Genomic DNA, 20,111 nt, shown 5'->3' with positions numbered 1-20,111 from the left:
GGGGAAAAGAGGCATCAAAACTCCGGTACGTTTATTTTAGGGATTTCCATCCCACCTGATTAAAATAAATAAATTTCAAGGCAGACTGCAATGACCATGTTGCTAACGAGGGCTTACTATCAGGACCATGTGACACCTACACCGATTAACAGGATACGTATGGAAACAATTCAAACTGCTGGTTCTGTCTCTTGAAGTCATGGATGGTTTGGGTCCAGGATACCTGAAAGACCATGTCCTCCAGTGTGACCTACCAGTCACATTAAGGCTCCAAAATTCCCTTCCTAGGGAAACGTAGCTGGCCCTGTCTTTGCTGGCTATCCACCAGGGCATGTAAATTCTACTGTTCCAATGTGCTTTTCATCTCTTGGTGTAAGTTCTAACCTGTATTTTATTATGGTTCTGTACTTTGAAGGCTTTCAGTACTGGTATCATGCTGTATCATCCACAAACAACTGCAGGGTTCCTCAGTAAATCAAACCTCTGTTGTTTGTGCCACTACTGGCAGTTTTGCAGTGGCACTGTATAGCAAAGAGGGGACGATGCCCAGCGCTCAACTCAAAGCAACTGCCCAATCACCTTGGCACAGGATGAATCCTGCACAGACCTGCTCAAGGGGCAACCTCAACAGCACTCATTTGGCTGTGAGAACTGGCCTAAAGACACACTTGAGATTCTCACTTGGTCCCATCTGTTCCAAATGCCTTTCCCGCCCCAGTTCTGACGTACCATCTGGATCACAGAGTTTCTTCAAAGCCCGGCACATTGGAGCCTTGATGCGAAGATTCCTCCCTTTGAAGCGCACAGTTGTAGCCCTAGAAACATTTAAAGAATGAGAAACACGAGAGCATGGGCCGCACGGCACCTCTTCAAACATGTTAAAACAAAATGCCTGAGTTGCTGAGCATTTGCTCATAAGTTTCAGCACAAAATTGGACTCTCTGTGGTTCTGAATCAACTGCTGATAGAAAGGTCGAAAAATGTACTCGGACTCATTGGCTAGAGGGCTGGAAACTATAGGAAGAGCAAATGCACAGAAGCACAGCTACAGCAGCTTGCAATGTACCATTTCAGTCTCCGCACAGAACAATGACGTATTATGGCAAGCGGCAAAAATAGAAGGTGTACTTCACCCCACAGCTGACTACGAGTGTGGGCAGGGGACTCAATTCATTGCAGATGGAAAAAGACGCAGCCACATGGCACCAATGACTGTATGCACCCCTTCACAAAACAAGGGAGATGTTCTGTTCTTGCTACAGCATGAGTAGTTTAAGTCAGGACCCACTCCTCTCTATCAGTTTCAAGCACAAGGTAGAGTCATGCTTTTGTTAGGGCCAACTAAAACGTAACAAGGATTCAAAAGCTTGCCATTCTGTTTGATACCAACATAATTATTCACCAAGCTAGGAGGTAAACAAAAGGAGTGCAGTGGGAAAAAATGGTGGGGGCATGTTATAGGCTCCCCAGCAGTCTGCAGTTTCTAAAATCAAAAGATAGATATTCAGGTAGTTTACATGCAGATCTGAATCAACCTTGAAGGGCAAGAGGCCTAACTCTGGACTGCAAAGTTTTCTTCTGAAGGACCATCACAAATCACCTATGATTTTACGCAAATGGTGCTTATCTTCCTGCTTGTCTAAAAATTTCTCTAAATTTTCCCATACACAGCAAAAATCCTTGTTAAAAGCAAACAAGTTGAAAAAGAAGAGGCGCTTACCCAACTTGGATGAGCTCATTGAGTTTCGCTGCATTTTTGTCATCCATACCTTAAATAAAGTTGAATACAATACTTTAGGACAGAAATACAAAAGGAGCAAAATATGGATAACCATCTTTAGTATTTCTTGTAGAAATTACCTTTCTTACTAAGAAAAGGCAGGCCGAATCAGGCCCAAGATGCATCTTGTCCAGCCTCCCATTTCCCACACGATCCACCAGCTGTCTCTGGGAAGCGCACAAAGAGAGGAGTGCACCTCTCTCCCTGCACTACTCCCCTGCAACTGGGTATCTAGAAGCATACAGCCACTGAACTCAAAAGCGATTCACAGCCATCACGACTAGCAGTCAGTCACAGACCTGTCCTCCATGAATTCGTCCAATCCCCTTTCACAGCCACCCAAGCTAGCAGCCACCACCACATCTAGACTAAGTACGCACTTAGTGGAGAGATTATTTTGACTGAGCTAACATCTTCCAAGAGAACTTTCCAATTCCAGAAGATGCATGAGGGGGCGTTAAGATAATACAAATCAGTTCAACAAGGAGCTATAATATCGCTTCTACCGCACAGAGTCTCGTGAACCTGTGAGCTCCCTTGGCAAAAGGAAGCCAAGGGCCCAACTTTATCCAACTTTCCAGGGCTGATGCAGCTGTGCTGATGGGGTGTGTGCTGCGTCTTGCAGAGGGAGGGGAATTATGGAGGCCTCAAGGTAAAGAAATGTTTGCTTCCTTACATCAGGGCTCCATTGTTGGACAGAATTGGGCCCCAAGATAATTACAATTTCCTATATGCTACTGAGTGCTGAATGTAATATGTAAAGCAAGTTTCTTTATAGGATGTAGAGGTGACTAATGGCAGAGGTTTCCAAACGGAGTGTCATAACGCCCTGGGGCTTTGCAGGATGCAATGGATGCCCCACCGCCTGGTAGGGAGACCATGGTGTGATCCTGTAAATAGCAGCAGAAAGTTTGGTGTGGTGAGCAAAACGCTCAGCGATAGCAAACTGAAAGTGGGTCTTGATTGCTATTTTTAAATATTCCGAGGCTTGGGGAGCCCTGCAGAGGGGTCAGCAGGCTCCCCAAACCCCCTGGGAAGCCAGCACTGCCTCTGGTTAAGTACAAGAAATAAACACCCCTTTCATCCCTGGCAGCAGAGTGATCTTGGCAATCATGTTGCTGCCTTTGCCAGCACCCTGTCCCTTAAGGGGGCAGAGACAGGGCTTCCCTGGCTGGGGTGTGGTGATGCCCCAGTTTGAGAACCTCTGCTGTACAGCTTTAACGTGGGAGAAAATTCAACAGACCAAAGTGGGACTTATTTCTGAGTCAACATACATAGAATTGAGATGTGACAGGAAGCACATCTGTAGATTAAAAAACAGAACTTTATCACTCTTACAATGGGCAAAATTACTGGCTCCAAAGCAGCAGCATTAACGGGAAGATCTTCTTGAATGTCTCATACACTAGATTCCTGTTACCAAGGTAGCAAGCTCACAGTCTTCACAAAGCCTGACGCAGTAAGAGGAGAGCCTGTCAACCTACCAGAGGAGAGCCTTCCCAGCATCCAGTCTATTGGTCAAAAAACTGACCTACCACTAGCCATGCTGAAAGATGCTAGCTGATTGCATGTATTCTTGATCCTTCATGACCATTCCAGGTAAATGCTGCAAGTGGCTTGGTGCTTTTAAAGAGGGCGAGAAGGATTTCAACGAGTGGTTGAGCATACCTGTTTAAAGGCCCAGCCCTATCTAACTTTCCAGAGCTGATCCAGCCATAAGGCAGCTCTGAAGGATTGCCTGCCCACCCACTCCCATCTAGCAGGATGCAGCACACACCCTCTTTGACATGCTACATCAGTGCTGGAGGGATAGGACTGGGCCCTAAGAAGCTGGTGGCAGTGCATGCTGGAGGAGGCACAAACACTTCTGTTGGAAGAGAAGTGCATATTGCTGACTGCTATGCTCAAAATGGGGGGGGGGAGTGTCCAGCTTTATGATAGTTCTGAAAATACAACCAGATTTGCAAAATAGGCTGTGGGAACAGAACCTGGCACAGCTTCCTGCCTAGAAGGCTCTCAGATGCTACAGATGTGCAAGATGGGATAAATCAGCTAACAAGTTCAGGATAGGAGACAAAACCAGTTTTAATCATGCCTCTGCCATGAATTCAATGAGTGGCCTCAAGCAAACGACTTGGCTCAGCCTCAGTCTTCCCCAGTTGCAATATGGCAATCACATTACTTCTAAACAGCATTGCTGTTAAGAACAAAATCAAGACACATAATGTGCTTTGCAAGCAGAAAGCACCATTCAAATGATGTATTATTATTATTATTATTAGCCCTAACTCCTGAAACAATGTGGCAATGTTCCTCCCATGTGCAAACAACAAAATAATTGTTAGCCCATTAGAAATTCAACATTTTGAGAGAGGGGCAGTGACTCACTGGCAGAGCATTGGCTTTTGCATGGAGAAGATCCCAGTTTCAATCCCTGGCAATTCCATGTACGGCTTGGAACGACCCCCTGTCTGAAACCCTGGAAAGTTGTTGCCAACTGGTGTCAACAAGACTGCACTAGATGAACCAATAGTACAGGGCGGTTTCATACTTTAAAGATACCCATCACTAGGTTTTCCTGATTTGCCTTTTAAACAATTATGGTCACGCTATATAGAAAATCAAAATTGCTTGAAAAGCATTTATATCCAGACCCAGACATGATACACTTTGGTGCCGGAAAAGTTAATATAAGATCCAATCTCTCATGCGAAGAACATAGAGGAAAAAAAATTACTTGAAGAAAGCCACACTGCAAAATAAGGGCATCAGAATTAACAGGGTAGGCAGCTCAGGAACTATTACATGAGCACAAGGAAAGCCCAGCTTTCCAAATTTCAAAGCATCTTAAGTACTGTATACTCACATCCCCCGATCTTCTTCCTTAGCTCCCCATAACAAATTAAACCGTAGAGCTCCAGGGAGGATTTTTTCAGCCCTTGAGAGAATACTGCAAAGCAAAAGAAGGGGGGGGAAGCCCACAGGTATTAGAGGAAAAGAAAAACACTCTTTAGATTCAGTGCGATTAGGTCAGAAGACACAGAACATGCCCTCGTGGGCAGTTTTGGAGAATGAGACAAATATCAACCAAGTGCTTAACTAGCATTGACAAGAATCTCCTGCAGTTAGCATCCATGTATGCTGTAAACTGAAAGGCATATTCATGTCACAGCTGAGGTTTTAGAAATAGGTAGGCCTACAAACCTACACCAACCGTCATTGATGTTTTCATTATTGGGACTGAAACTAATTCAAAGTGCTGTGATACTACTATTCTACCCCAGTGCTAGATTTTATGTCGGAAGGCATAGCAGCAAGATAGGAAGCTATCAAGAACAGTTATATACATGCAGACCCTGTTTAATCCTTACAGGTAGACATCCTCTTTCGTTATAGGAATGTACTGCAATAAACATCACCTCCCCCAGGATGAAAACTTCACTTTCTCCTTTGAAGGAGATCTGGATAACAAGATTTAGAAACTAGGCTTTCACTGTTCTAGGCAGAAGGCTTTGGAATGCCCTTCCTTTTAAAGATTCTCTGACGTGTCTCCTTGATGAAGAAGGGGTTTGTATTGCAACTGTCTGTAGTTCTCGTGCTGCTGATAGCAGTTTACTTCCATTGTTTTAGGGAAGGCTTATACTACAAGGTTTCTCATGTTCTCTTTGTTGCAAACATCTTGGATTTACACAGAGGAAGTTGGTGCTTTCCTTTTCTTAAATAAATAAAAAATGATCACATTGCTCTTGTAGTGGTGGAAATTACCACACGTTAACCTACTGACCTGAAAAATTTTATCTGTGTGTCTAGGAATGAGGAAGGCTGAACGTTTGCCTTCCTCATTCCCAGTCTGGCATTTCAGTGCAAAGCTGCAAACATTGGTGAGCACCACACAGGGAAAGCCACGTCGCACAGCACTACAGCACGTCCTTTTTCGTTTGGTTGTCCCTCCCTTACCAATTCTGTTTAGTCTGACACAAGATGATCACCACAGGTGTGCAAAGGTGTGCATGCACAAGCTGATGCACTATATCAGCAAGGAATCCCCCCCCCCCCCCGGCAGACCTTGTGCAAACATTTTTATTTTACTGCACTTAAATCCTGCCCTTCCATCGTGGAGCTCAAGGTTCTGTGCATTCGATTCCCTAACAGTCTCCTATGTCAACACTGATCAAGCTCCATCCTGCTCACCTTCAGCAAGGTGAATACATCATGTGCCCTCCAAGATGCTCTTTATGACTCCTGAACACTGGAAGGCAACCATTAATTGACAAAACACTGGACCCCTGAGTTACGGACATCTGACTCATGGACAACTGAGCTATGGACACCCATGTCAGCGCTTTTGTGCAGGTGCAATCTATCCACTGTACTGCTTTCGCACAGGCAAGAAAGCACTGGGCAGGCATGGGCTGTTTCAGTTTTCATACATTCCAACCTCTGGACAAACCTCCAGAACGTAACTGGTACACATCTTGCAGACTTCATATATACTCTTGGTAGAGTATATATGTATACTCTATACATATACCAAATAAGAGTATACCAAGATCCAGGTCTACAGAGCTTGCGTCCTGACTACACTTCTGTACTGCAGCGAGTCGTGGACTCTTCGCTCACAACAGGAGAGGAAAATGAACGCTTTCCACATGCGCTGCCTCCGATGCATCCTCGGCATCACCTGGCAGGACAAAGTTCCAAACAACACAGTCCTGGAACGTGCTGGAATCCCTAGCATGTATGCACTGCTGAAACAGAGACGCCTGCGTTGGCTCGGTCATGTCGTGAGAATGGATGATGGCCAGATCCCGAAGGATCTCCTCTATGGAGAACTCGTGCAAGGAAAGCGCCCTACAGGTAGACCACAGCTGCGATACAAGGACATCTGCAAGAGGGATCTGAAGGCCTTAGGAGTGGACCTCAACAGGTGGGAAATCCTGGCCTCTGAGCGGCCCGCTTGGAGGCAGGCTGTGCAGCATGGCCTTTCCCAGTTTGAAGAGACACTTGGCCATCAGACTGAGGTAAAGAGGCAAAGAAGGAAGGCCCACAGCCAGGGAGACAGACCAGGGACAGGCTGCACTTGCTCCCAGTGTGGAAGGGGTTGTCACTCCCGAATCGGCCTTTTCAGCCACACTAAACGCTGTTCCAGAACCACCATTCAGAGCGCGATACCAGAGTCTCTCGAGACTGAAGGTTGCCAACATATATACTCTAGTCTAGTATTTGCATCAACAATGGAATCAAGTCTTACAACATGCTCACCATTATCAAAGTCAATGTATTTGGAAATCTTGTGCCAGGTGCGATAGTAGAAGTGCCGGACTTGCTCCTTGTTCTTCACCATGCTTGCTGGCTTGCTTTTCTTCTTGTACTTGAGGGCGATGTTGTTCTGAATTGCTTCAAAGTCTTTACCGTGCTGGAAAAAGCAAATACATATCCCAAAATGAGGAAGATGAGCAGACTACTAATGGGAGGGATCAGCACTCCTATGAACATTCATTCCTGGTCTTCTTTGCAATCGTTCAAGGAACAATGCAAAAAGCACCAAAATGGGTGAAGTGTACAAAAAAACAACATCCAAGTAAATACATATGGCTTGAAACGTGCATAACACTCTATTATTATTATTAGTCAACCCCTGCTAATTGGGTAAGAGGCACTTTTTCAAGTGGGTGCTCCTTTTTTTAGCAGGGGGAGAGTAACTGGCCCACCTCACCCCAGCACTGTCTGTTTTAGTGGCTGTCTGCTGGTATTCTTTTTGCATCTTTTTAGATTGTGAGCCCTTTTGGGACAGGGAGCCATTTAGTTGTTTGATTTTTCTCTGTAAACCGCTTTGTGAACATTTAGTTGAAAAGTGGTATATAAATACTGTTATTATTATTATTATTATTATTATTATTTCAATGAGGAAGGGTTCCCCTTTGACTGCTTGGATTTACTTCATTCTTTCATACATTTGGGTCTCTCCAGAATGCAAAAACCAGATGTCTAATTTAGTCCATTCATCCAGAATGTATGAAATTGGAAGTCTCAGGACTTCTGGAATATGGAAGTTATTACAGAATTCGGATAAAACGAGGCTGTGCCTATCTCTGTTTGGCTCAAATGGCTTTTCCCAGGATAAATCTCTGGAGATATAGGCAGTAAGCTGGTGCAACGGGAGCTTATGAGTCTACTTCCAGGGGTGTCAAACTCCCCTCATAGAGAGGGCTGAAGTTAGCATTTCATGGTGCCTGCTGAGGGCCGGAAGTGACATCACTAAGCAGTTGATGGTCAGAAATCAGCCCTTTGTTCTCACAGAGAAACTCAATAGCTACAAACGGCAGAAGAGAAAATGTGCAAATCTTGTCCATAATTTCAAGATATGGGAGAGCCCAAATTTCAAGCTGCAAGAGCGCAATTATAACAAGGGCCAGACAAATTGCTTCCAGGGGCCACATTCGGCCCACAGCTCTTACGATTGACACCTCTGGTCTACTCCATGTTGGATTAAAAGGTGCATAATGTTTAAATAGCTTTTGAAAAACAACTAAGATTGCAAGCCTATGCCTGCTTAATGAGGGAAGGAGGTTGCAATGAACTCAATGACACTTACTTCCGAGTACACATGCTCAGGACTGGGCTGTCTGATATATTTGCTTACTATCTTAAAAAATACTAATACAGTCAACGGAAATGTTTTTAAAAGCCTATCTTAAACATAGCACACCAATGATCTTCAGAACATACTACCACAGGGCATAGCAATGGCCAGACCCTGGTCACACCCACCTCATAGAGACCTTCAAAGAAGGTATTCTTATCCTCCGTGCTCCAGGATTCCCACTGACGCCTAACCTTCTTCCCTTCTTCCTTTTCACCAGCTGAGGAGCCCAGGTTCCTTGCAGTCGATTTCGAACTCCCAGCTGGGGCATTGGCAGGGACAGCAGGAGAGTTGCCCGATGAGGCCCCGCCATTATCCGCACCTTTAAATACACATCACCAAATATTTTCAGTTCAGCAGTACTACACTCGCCATTCAGAGTTTACTACACTTCTGAAACTGTACATAAAATATAAGCTGTCAACAGCCCACAAGTCATTTCACAACTGTATGTCTACTAAATCTGCACACTAAAATGCAATTTCCCGGAAGCTTTTGATTCATTTCAGAGTTACAAATTATGAAAGAGTTAGAAGTAAAAGTTTGCAAAGTCACTTTTACTCTATATGCACAGATATGATGCATTTCCCCTCCATCAAAGAACTGTAAGAGCCTACCGTTCTTATGAAAGGGTTTGGGAAAAGAGATGGTTGATTCAGTAAGACTCAGGGGGTAGGAAAACAGATCTTTCTAAACAAAGCCAAACAGCAAGCCTCAATGCAACATGCTTTAGGATTAAAACCACTTTTTTATTGATTAAAAGAATTCAGGTTAAACCTTAAAAAGAAACCTATTCATCCTTGCTTTGGGTATTATTATGCTCTGTTGTATATACCATCTAGAGAGTACATGAAAGCTGGTAGCTTTTACTGTATACTGTAGAGGTCTTGAAAAAAATCATAGTATTCAAAACTGGATGGTTTCTAGAGAGAAGAAGTTAGTTCTAGAGAGAAGAAGTTAGTTCAGATCACGGTGGAAGGGCCATGGGACCACGCACATTGCCCTTTAAAGTTACTGCATCGTGCAAGTTGAGTAGATTTTGATGCCCAAATAGGATGGGACGCATTTGTTGTATGGTTCATTTTTGGGAGTAGGCAATTCACATTCTGAGCTTGGATCCAAAGATCTGCTTCATCTTATGCAATGACTTATGTTAATATACTGTACTGGGATGTCGTTTTTCCCCCCCATGAAGAACCAATCCCAGTGCCATAACACAACCTCTAAAGCTCCTTTGGATTCACCAAACTAATTTCAGAGGCCAAGGGATCCTGATCATCATGGCACTGCCTAGCTTCATAAGCTGGGTATTGCACATAACTATATTTGATGCTTCCAACAAGACAATTATATAGGGTGACCCAAAAGTAGGTGGACAGTCAATGATAACATTTATTCCACCTACTGTCCACCTACTTTTGGGTCACCCTGTATATCTAAGAACACTGGTGATGAACCTTTCCTATCTTTGAAACATGTCAGAAAAACACACACACAAAGATCTAGCTTTACTGAGACAAACTAATTCTAGACACACCTGACAACCAGGAAAGAGCTTAAGAGAAAATACAAAAATTGCATTTGGGTCCCAAGGATTGCCTAAGAAATTATCACTTTGAAATAAAGATAGTAATCAGAATCTCTGAACAAAGGAGGTTCAAGGTCCAGTAGCAACTCATAAACACTAGCATCAGATGCAATCATTATTACAACATTACCATTTGTGTAGGAATGCTTGTGTCCCAGGATTGTGTCAGGATTTATCTGTGTGGGTGAAAAAAGCTAGGTGGACAAATGCCACCATTATTGATTCGATCAAGTGCAACATTGGACAAAGTTGTTGCACTGTATGGAACTGGCTGTAGAGACACATGAGCTAGTTGCTAGTCTAAGATCGCTGGGTCTAGGCAGCGATCTTCAAAACACACTTAGGTCATTGTGAAGCCTGTGTGACTGGCTCAACTCTATTTGCCCAAGATACAGCATTGAGGTCCACCAGAATGAAGGCAAAAAATACCACAGAATGGCAAGATGGACTCTGTGCTATTGGGGTCAACCTTGCCCAACCAACAATGCCATTTTAACTTTCATGGGTATATTCAGACCCATGTTCTTAGATTTATAGAACTGGGATGCCTGATTGGTATGTTTTTTTGGGGGTGACATTATAAATTGCCAAATGGAAGCTTAAAGGGCAAGGACTAAGGGCTGTTCCACACTTGGGTGGCAAATGTATTTCTTGTGTGAATGCTGGCATTTTCACAGGAAGCATGTAAAGTGACACACACACACACACACACACACACACACACACACGTCTGTGCAAATTTGAACATGACTATGCATACACAATGGGTATCACTGGATAGAGTGCGCTATCAGATTGCAGTTATATAGCAACTCTTATTATGTGGGTTACTAAAGAAGAGCCCACTGGAATCTCAGTGTATTAAAATAAGTGATGAAAGGGGCCCAGTTTAGACTGGCCAAGAATACTGAGGCATCTCAAAAACCAATTCAAGAAAGAGGCTAACAAGCCACAGATTCAGTAATGGAAAACTACATCATATTCTTTAACATTTCACGTTACACTTTCCAACATATTGAATACTGCTAAGGCATAAGTCACAACATGAGTGTCACAGTTACAGACGCAAGGAAGCCACCAAAATCAGCCTCTCAGATCTATCCAACTATTTGAGTGCCTTTTGGGATGACCTGAAAGGAAGGCTTCTAAGATTTGCAAAAGATACCCATGCCAAGAGGAACAAACTATATCGAGGCCAGGATTAACATGATCTTGATATAGTCACAAGTTTCACTGATGACTCTTGGTTCTAATATCGAGAGACAGGGGGAAAAAACTGCATTTTATAATCTTAGTCATATTCCTCCATCATTGTCTTTTTTCCCCAAGCTAAAAAAAACCCCAAACATTATAGTATTTGCTCATAAGGAAGATGATCATTTTGGTTGTCTCCTTTTGCATCTTAATCAGCCCTACAATACCCTCCTTCAGGTGTGGTGACCAATGTTTAACATAAGGAAGGTAGAGACTGCATTTGAAGTCACCTTAGTGAAAAAAAACCACTCTGTGTCACCTGCAACAAACAAAATACAACCCCCTATAGAACAGACATCATAGCAACTTAAAGGGGTGACCCTTTGTACCAAGATCATCCCCAGCCTCTTGCAATCAAGACTGAAGGAAGAAGCAGGCTTCAAGCTGGTACTCGAAAGCAGTTATTTATGAAGAACACAAAGAGAGTCTAAGCAAGTCAGTTGCTTTTTGCTATAATAGAATAAGACACCCCTTTGGTCTTGGGGAAAGGCTGCGGCTCATTGGCACAGTACTTGCTCTGCATGCAGAAGTTTCTATGCTCAATTCCCAGAATATCTGGACAGGGCAGAGGAAAATGTCCAGTCTGAAACCATAGAGAGCTACCACTGGTCTGTGTTGGCGATTCTGACCAAGAGGGACCAAACATGTGATTCAGCATAAGGCAGCTTTCTAAGATCATAGGATGAAATACTTTGCACAATTTATATAACTATTGCTTTCTACTAGTTAAAGCCTCTCCTGTTCCCTCTTCCTGGGGAACAGTGACTCTGGTACAGCACCTGTTCTGTGTACAAAAGATTCCAGGTTCAATTTCCAGCATCTCCAGATAGATCTAGGAAGGAGTCCTGTCCAAAACATTAGAGATGCCAGAAAATGCAGACAGTATTGAGTTATATGTACTACATGTAGCTCTATATTGTCTATGTCTGATGCCATATAAAACAGATTCCTAGGCCTTTGCTTGTCTGTTCTTGGTGCTGTACTACATCCCTTCCCAAGGAATCAAAGGGCACATACAAATTTGTTGAAAAACTTCCAGTGGGATCTCAAACTGATCAGAACTTACACAAAATATAAAAGCAGTGGGCTGTATCCAAAGCCTCACTTCCACTTGTGCTTGTACTTCTTCAAAAGGGCAAGAGGTTTGAATTTGGGCAATTTCTCTTTCTCTCTCCAGCCTCCTACACCCTTCCAAAATCTGCTTCTGAGGCTAAAGGACATTCAGATACAACATGGTGTGTAGCACGGAATGCAGGAAAAAGCAGGAAGAATTGCCAACAGTTGTGCCCCTGCAAGTAGAAGGCTGTACAAGCAGTAGAAAGGAGATGGATCCAACCCATTACATAAGATCACAAGCACACATCACTGTGGGGTTGTTCACTGCAAAGACACAACAATCAAGCTCAAATCAGTGAGATATACAATTTAAAATTAACTACAAGGTTTAATGAGCATGTTGCTAATTTCTCTCCTGACACCTTTCTCAAACATCCCCAGAAGACATTTCTATAGATTGTGAGAGGAGCATTCCCTGAAGAGCAGTGCAAGATGAACTGCCTAAACAATTCTCCTAGTAACTCAACACAAAAGAACGGTTTCCCATCCAGCTGAAACACAAGGGCAGATCAAGGGCTTTAAAGAGCAGCTATGGTATAGGCTACAAGGTTCTGTCCTGTCTGAAATCATGCATGATGCCTTAAGGAAATCCATAAGTGGGGGGTGGGTGTGGGTGGGAGGAACGACAGTTTGCAAAAGTTGAAAATTAAGAAATAGAGATACAAACTTCTGGGAAAGAAAAGGATGAAACAATTTTTTCCCCTGACTGCAATTTTCTTTTGATGCTTTTCACAGGATACTTGATCTGCGTGAAGCAGACAATAAGATACTTCAATTAAATTGAAAACCTCAATACACTTTTCTGATCTTTCTTAGCAATAATGAAATGTGCGGCGTAGTCAGGAATACCACTGCAATAATGGAAGGGATGGTGTATGTTAACGCTCAAAGGCAAATATCTATTTTCCATGGTTCTAAAAGAGTTACATTTCATCTGTCCCACTGCAAAACCTGTGCACCCACACCGGCAATGCAGTGCTCATCCTGGCCCCCCTAAAACAACCAATTGCATCTTTCTATGTGAATGGGGATGAGCATCCCCACATTTGGGGTTGCCAGTTGCTGTGTATGACTGGAAGAGAAGATCAGAAGCTTTCTATACTGTTAGGGTAAACTGCCCAAATTGGATTTTTAGATGCATACAAAAAGGGAAAGCAAGACGACTACAGCTGTAATAGCCAAATACCTGAGAATGATAAGTGGATTTCTAATATTTAATTTTTGCAGCTAAAGGAATGGCTTTGCACAGGTATATATAATGCACAGATCAGAAATACATATCCATCAGGGAGTCTGGTCTGTGCATTTCAGAACTTGTTTTGGATGTCCTGATCTGTTAGGGATTCCAGTATGTATTATTACTTCCCACAAAGTCATATTTTCCAGTGAATATTTGCTTATTTTACATAGCTGCTGTAATGTATACAAAACACTGTAATGTTTCATATATGCTGGATCAGAAACCTGCAAAAAGCAATGTCTAAACTGACCTCATGGTTTCCCCTACACCTCGTACTTGAAAATGGATCTGTTGCTATAGAGCTAGACCATGCATAGACCACCTTAATTTAAGGCGCAGACCACTTTAATTTAGAGTTCAAAATAGTTTAACTAATGGTTTCCTGCTGGAATGAAGGAAAAGGGACAAACACACAAAGCTAGAGCTATTCTTGCTGGTTATCCCACATATATTCTCCGTATTGAAGAGGCAAGCCATAAAGTTGAAAAGGCAGTGTGTCTCTTCAGCTGTGTCAACTGCTGTAGTAAAACCAAGACTCAAACTTCCACTTGTATGTAAAGTACTTTCCCAAATGTGTTGTCTATTCTTTGGTTTCTAGCTTGGGTGTGCCAAGTCTACCTTCAAAAATGTATTTTATGTGACAGAGGATACGATTCACTTAAAAGTGAACCCCCATTGAAAGGAGATGAAACTGTAGTAAAGCATGGCTATGATCATGTAGAGTTTCCATTCATTTCGGCGTGGCATGTGAAAAAGTTGTGTGGGTATGGAATTGCTTATTGTTAAAAAACTTTTATCCTGTTTTCTGCATTCAAGGGGGCTCAGACAGACCAAAGTGATCTTAGTGCAACAATGAAAACAGCAACAAAAAAAAATCAAACTGTTATAAAACAAACACAGCAGAGGAATACACCATCCAAAGCCAGAAAAAAGTGTTAATAGTCCAAAAATCAGAAATTCTGACACATGGCAGATTAAAGGTATGCTGGAATAAAAAGGTCCACATGCAGATCAGCAGGGAGGGAGCTAACTGGATTTCCAGAGGCAGGGCATTCCAAAGCCAACAGAGAGGGTTCCATCTTGCATTCCTGCCAAACAAGTTAATTATAGAGCACACGGCCCTAAAATGAGATCAATTTAAAATACCTGGAGGATTCCATTGAATGTCTTTTATTCTCAGGTCAATGCAAAAAATTTAGATCAGTCTCAGATCATCAAGACAAACAGCTCAAGTCAAATGCCCCAATCTAACAAGTGAGGTCCACCACTGACGTGCACTGTGATGCTCACAGAGATGCCACTAAATGGACAAGATGTGGCTTATTATTTGTGGATGGCAATATACATCCACACGGGGCTACTAGCTGTTGTGTAGGACTGAATTGGGACCAAAAATTTCATGGGATGGCTATACAGACATCTTGCAATCCTGCCAAACAAGTTAATTATAGAGCACATGGCCCTAAAATTAATTTTAAAAGGGTTAAAAGGGCAAAAAAATGCAAAGAAAGTGGAACAAACTAAACTTACAAAGAATACAAAGTTTCTATCCCTTTTGCTCATCTTGTAGTACCAAGTTGCGTATTGAAAAATGACTATATTCATAATTGAGCAAAATGATCCACTAAACCTTTGCCTTCCCTGAGCCTGCCACATTAAAAAAAAAAAAGGCTGGAACTGATCAAGCAATTACTGGGGCACATGCCCCAGAGTTTGGTATCAGATTCCCTGTAGCTCTGAGACAGCGTACCAGCTACCCATTCAGATATGGAACATTCAACCCCTGGCATCTGTACTTAGGGTTAGGAAAGACCCTGACTGAAATTTGGAGCTCCCAGTCAGCGCAAGCATCTGAGTCAAATTGGACCAAGGGCCTGATTCAGCAGAAGGCAGTTTCCTATATCCCTATGTCCCCATCAATATCATTATTACCAAAATTATTCTTTTAGTGCATTAAGTATTTTGTAATTGTTTTAGTTTTCCAATATGGTGGACAGATTCTTAACTAGGCCCCCTCTTAAAAAATTTGCTGTCACACATTTAATATTATCAGCAATACATCCTTCAGCATCTTTTTCTCCACCACCCAATACACCAAGAAGAGGCGATGGTGGGTAGGAAAGAGAAAATGATTTGGTGGTGACCACCATTTTGTATTTTAATAAGCCTTAAAACATTGCCCATTTTCCTTACAAAGGCCATTTGCACATTAAAAAAAATAAATATATAAAACCTTAGGATGCAGTAGTCTAGAAAAATTCCTCTCCATTGCTGCTTGGTATTGGAACTACCTAAAATGATTTCAAACTAAAGCAGTTTAGGCTGAGATGGCCAAGAATAATAGCTTTATACACTCAAGCTCCTGTTTAGCATTTCACTACAGTGCACTTCTCTAAAGGATTGTCACAAAAACACATACACAAAGACCCCAAAACGGGACTCTTAAAATTTATAAAAAGCCCTGTTTCAAAAGTGTTCAAAGACATTCAGCTGGTCCACAATACAGAGCATAAGGCAGCATGGTTTAAGGGGGATTTTATGCAGTGTGCGCTTCAGGCAGGTTCCAACAGTCCGTCTTTTGTTACAGCCAGCATCACAAACATCACAAACAACCTTGCAAAGAGAACAAGAAAGTATTCTTTCAGATGATAGTTGTTTGAAAGCTATTGCTATACCAAGAAAACCAAATTTGAGATGGAGGCCACAATCACACGCCCGCTGATCGCATCCCTAATTCAGCAACCCCAAATTGCCTGAACTGGGGCTTAACTCACAGTCAGCCTAGGAAGCTTTACAAAAATTGCCTTTTATCATCCTCCTCCTCAAAGACTCTCAGTCGTTTCTGTGCAGGTATCAGAACACATTTTGGGACCACGTACCCCAACAGAGCAGGCTCAAACCTTGGGATGCAAGGCAGGCGACCGGGTGGGGGAAGCACAAAGCAGAAGAGACAACACAGAGAAAGAAAACTGGCAAGCCGGACAGATGTCACCTCTTCCCCCATCACCCAGCCACCTTTCGGCCCTTTGTGTATATGTGTGTGTGTGTGCAGCTATTTTTTGGGGTGGGTGAGCAATACCGTACCTTTCCCTTTGGTAGCCGAGGAGCAGCCGCCGCTGCCACCACCACTAACTGAGCAGGATGCCGGAGTATCCTTCCTTAACCTCTTGCTCTGAGGTCTGACGCTGGACCTGAGGAAATGATGTTGGTCGTGGCTGTGCGCAGGCTGGACGGAGGAGGCCAGGGGGGCTGGTGGGGGCAAAGTGGGGCTCGCCGTAGGGGGGTCGTTGCCGGTGCTGCTGCCGGGCAGCCTCTTCTCTTCTTTCTTTGTGCCGCTGCTGCCGTTGGTGGCTGCCTCTCCTCCTCCTCCTCCTTCACCCTCTTCCAGGGACTCCTCTTCACCCAGTCGCTTGCCCAGCTTCTTCACTCCTTCTTCGGAGCTGCTGCTGCTGCTGTCGCCCAGCTTCACTGTCATCCTGTGCGGGGAGGAGTGTGTGTGCCGGGGGGGGGGCGGGGGGAGAGAAATAAAGATGGAATCAGAGAAATAAGTGGGGAAGGGGCACAAAGTCAGCAGAGGACTGCCCCCCACCCTGAACCCAAAAGACCCCCCCAAAGCTTCCCCACTTTCATGCAGGCAGGAGTGTGTGTTTGAAGAAAGAAAAACGAAAGAAAGAAGCAGAGAAATAAGTGGGGAAGGGACACGAAGTCAGAAAGGGGAGCCCCCCATAACCCTCCAAAAAGACCCCCACAAACTCTCTTCCGTGTGGGGAGGAGTGAGTGTGTCTGTGGAGGAAATAAACAAGGAAGCAGAGAAATAAGTGGGGAAGGGATGCGAAGTCAGCAGGGGGTGCCCGTACACTGACTCCCTCAAAAAAGACCCCCCCCAACCCTCCCCACTGTTATCCTGTGTGGGGAAGAGTGTGTGCTTGTGTGTGTGGGAGAAATAAAGAAGGAAGCAGAGCAATAAGTGGGGAAGGGGCACAAAGTCAGAAAGGGGTGCTCCCCCTCCTAACCCCCCCACTCTGAGCCCCGAAAGACCCCCCCCCAAACCCTCCCCACTGTCATCCTGTGTGGGGAGGAATGTGTGCTTGTGTGTGGCGGAGAAATAAAGAAGGAAGCAGAGCAATAAGTGGGGAAGGGGCACAAAGTCAGAAAGGGGTGCTCCCCCTCCTAACCCCCCCCACTCTGAGCCCCCAAATACCCCCCTAGTCCCCCCAACCCTCCCCACACCCCACCCGCCTTCAGAGGGGGAGAAGTTTAGCTGCAGAAATTCCTCTCAACATGGCCGCCGTTGTTTGTGACTAAATCCCCTTTCGCTGCCTTGTCCCAACCCAGCAACCTGTGCTTGGGGGGGGAGAGGGGAAGGCGCCCCCCACCCCACCCTCACCCCAAAGCCCCCTCCCTGGGCTGAGGAGGACCAGGGCCGCCCCAGAGGGGGCCAAAGTGGGGCTCTGGCCAAGCCACCCAGGGAGGAGGAGGAGAAGGAGAAGCAGCCCTTGCAAGGGAGCGGCACCCTCCAGGGGGGCCCTGAAAGTGCCTCCCCCACCCCATCCTACCCATGCTGAGGGTCTTCAGGGCCAGGGGGGCTCTTCCTTCTCCTCACCATGGAGCCGAGGCAGTGCGGCCCGCCGAGGGGGAGCAGTTCATGTTCCCAGATGCAGCCAGCCAGGCAGCAGCCAAGCAGCTTCTCCTCCTCCTCCTCTGTGTGTGTGTCTGTGTGAGTGTGTGTGAGTGTGTGTCTTTCTCTAGGGCTGGGACTGGCCAAGGCTGCAAAGATTGCCCACTCCCCCCACCCCACACATCCACCCACTCCCAAATTTCTAAGGCCTCTAAATGGCTTTCTTCTCTTTCCACCCTCTCCCCACTTCAAGACACACAAACACACAAAGCACCTTTGCTTTTTGTTTTGCAAGCAGACAAAGCCCCCAAAGTAGCCAGCACACTCACACACACGCATACAACACATTTGTATTTTATTCTGGAGTTGTGTTTGATTTTGCAAATTGTATTTTATTTTACGTTTCAAAACTGCAGAGATTTGTGCAGGTGTGTGAACCCCCTCCCCACAACACACACACACACACACACACACACACACACACACACACACACACTTCTTTACATTATGGAATGCACAAAAAAACCCACACACAACTCTTTGCATTAAGAAATGCACACAAACACACACACACACACACACACACAAAACAAAACAAAGCTACATTGGGGGGAAAATATCTGGCTTCTCAAATTCAGGAACTTTGCTGGATCAAAGACACAGCTTTTAAGCACTGGGGACACACACAAACACAAAACCAATGCTACCAAGCTAACCCACCAACACTGAATGACCCCCACAGACATTGGGGAACTCTGCTTGGTCTAAGCCACAACTTTTAAACATCACATACACACACACAAAAAGCTTCCAAGCTAGCCCACCGACATGTGTATGACAGCCCCCCACACATACACACTTATTCTCTGAATTAAGGAACGTGCAAAAAAAAGCAAAGCCACACTGGGGGAAAATCTGGCTTCTCCAGGCCAGGAACTGTGCTTGGCATAAGTAATAACTTTTAAGCATGTGGGGGGAGGGGGGGTGAAGCACACACAAAAGAAATGCAGCCAAGCTCGCCCACTGTCAGGTTCAAGATGGAGCTTGCTGTCCACCTCACCTCTCCTTCTGAATGGGCACATCTGCAACCACTTTGCCTAGGAAAAAGCGTCCCAAGTTTCAATTGGGGGGGCTGACAAAGATATTGTACCAGCCTCAAAGATGGTTGGCAACCTCATAAACACAATCTAAATGTGGAGCTTGAAATGATGGTCCCTATATGAGCATCTCCTGAACACACATTCTATCGCGCGCGCTCGCTCGCGCGCGCTCGCTCTCTCTCTCTCTCTCTCTCTCTCACACACACACACAAATTGCACAAAAGACTACGAAGTCATATTTAGCTAGGCCTACTTAGCAAAAGGCTTATTTTGGCACCTGATAAAAATATTGAGAAGCACAGCTAAGGCCAGACAACTGTCCAGAGAGTCACCATTCTATAAAACAAGATGAGATTAAGGGCACAATCCTGTGCACACTTTCTTCCAAGAAGCCACACTGTGGAACTTACTGAGGACAGTGAGGGTACAATCCTAACCAACTTTCCAGCAGCAAGGTAAGAGCAATGCAACTCTGAAGTAAGGGAACAAACTTTGCCTTACCTTGAGAAGGCCTCCATGACTGCCCCCCAACTGCAGGATGCAGCACATGCCAAACTGGCACAGCTATGCCAGTGCTGGAAAGTTGGTTAGGATTGCGCCCTAAAAGTGCTTAGAATCATGGAGCCTTTGATGGTTTCTCTTTCACAACAGAAACCACAATTCAACCGCCAGCAACAAACAGAAGATAACCAACAAAAATAATTCCAAAGCAGAGGCTTAAAGTTCAGCACATGCCAAAGTGACCATCAACAACAGACACTTTAGGGTGCAG

General features: G+C 44.4%; 1 protein-coding gene across 3 annotated transcripts in view; it reads right to left on the bottom strand.

Moving 5' to 3' along the window:
• The window catches only part of CRAMP1 (cramped chromatin regulator homolog 1), a 51,005-nt gene that overhangs the window by 28,739 nt on the left and 2,155 nt on the right, over positions 1-20,111 (bottom strand). Inside the window, exons 1-7 of one of the 3 annotated variants that reach the window (XM_066640766.1) lie at positions 18,225-18,307; positions 16,706-17,097; positions 8,552-8,745; positions 7,043-7,196; positions 4,647-4,730; positions 1,721-1,769; positions 730-815 (exon numbers count right to left, since the gene is read on the bottom strand). In XM_066640766.1, coding sequence (XP_066496863.1) covers positions 730-815; positions 1,721-1,769; positions 4,647-4,730; positions 7,043-7,196; positions 8,552-8,745; positions 16,706-17,097; positions 18,225-18,268 — 1,003 coding nt within the window. In that variant the 5' untranslated portion in view covers positions 18,269-18,307. Of the gene's footprint in view, positions 1-729; positions 816-1,720; positions 1,770-4,646; positions 4,731-7,042; positions 7,197-8,551; positions 8,746-16,705; positions 17,098-18,177; positions 18,308-20,111 lie in introns of those variants that run through there. The other 2 variants (XM_066640765.1, XM_066640767.1) reach the window with 2 other exon arrangements.

The sequence above is a fragment of the Tiliqua scincoides genome, chromosome 13 (genome assembly GCF_035046505.1).
Source record: "Tiliqua scincoides isolate rTilSci1 chromosome 13, rTilSci1.hap2, whole genome shotgun sequence".
Classification (NCBI taxonomy): domain Eukaryota; kingdom Metazoa; phylum Chordata; class Lepidosauria; order Squamata; family Scincidae; genus Tiliqua; species Tiliqua scincoides.
This window is presented reverse-complemented; position numbering and strand designations above follow the sequence as displayed.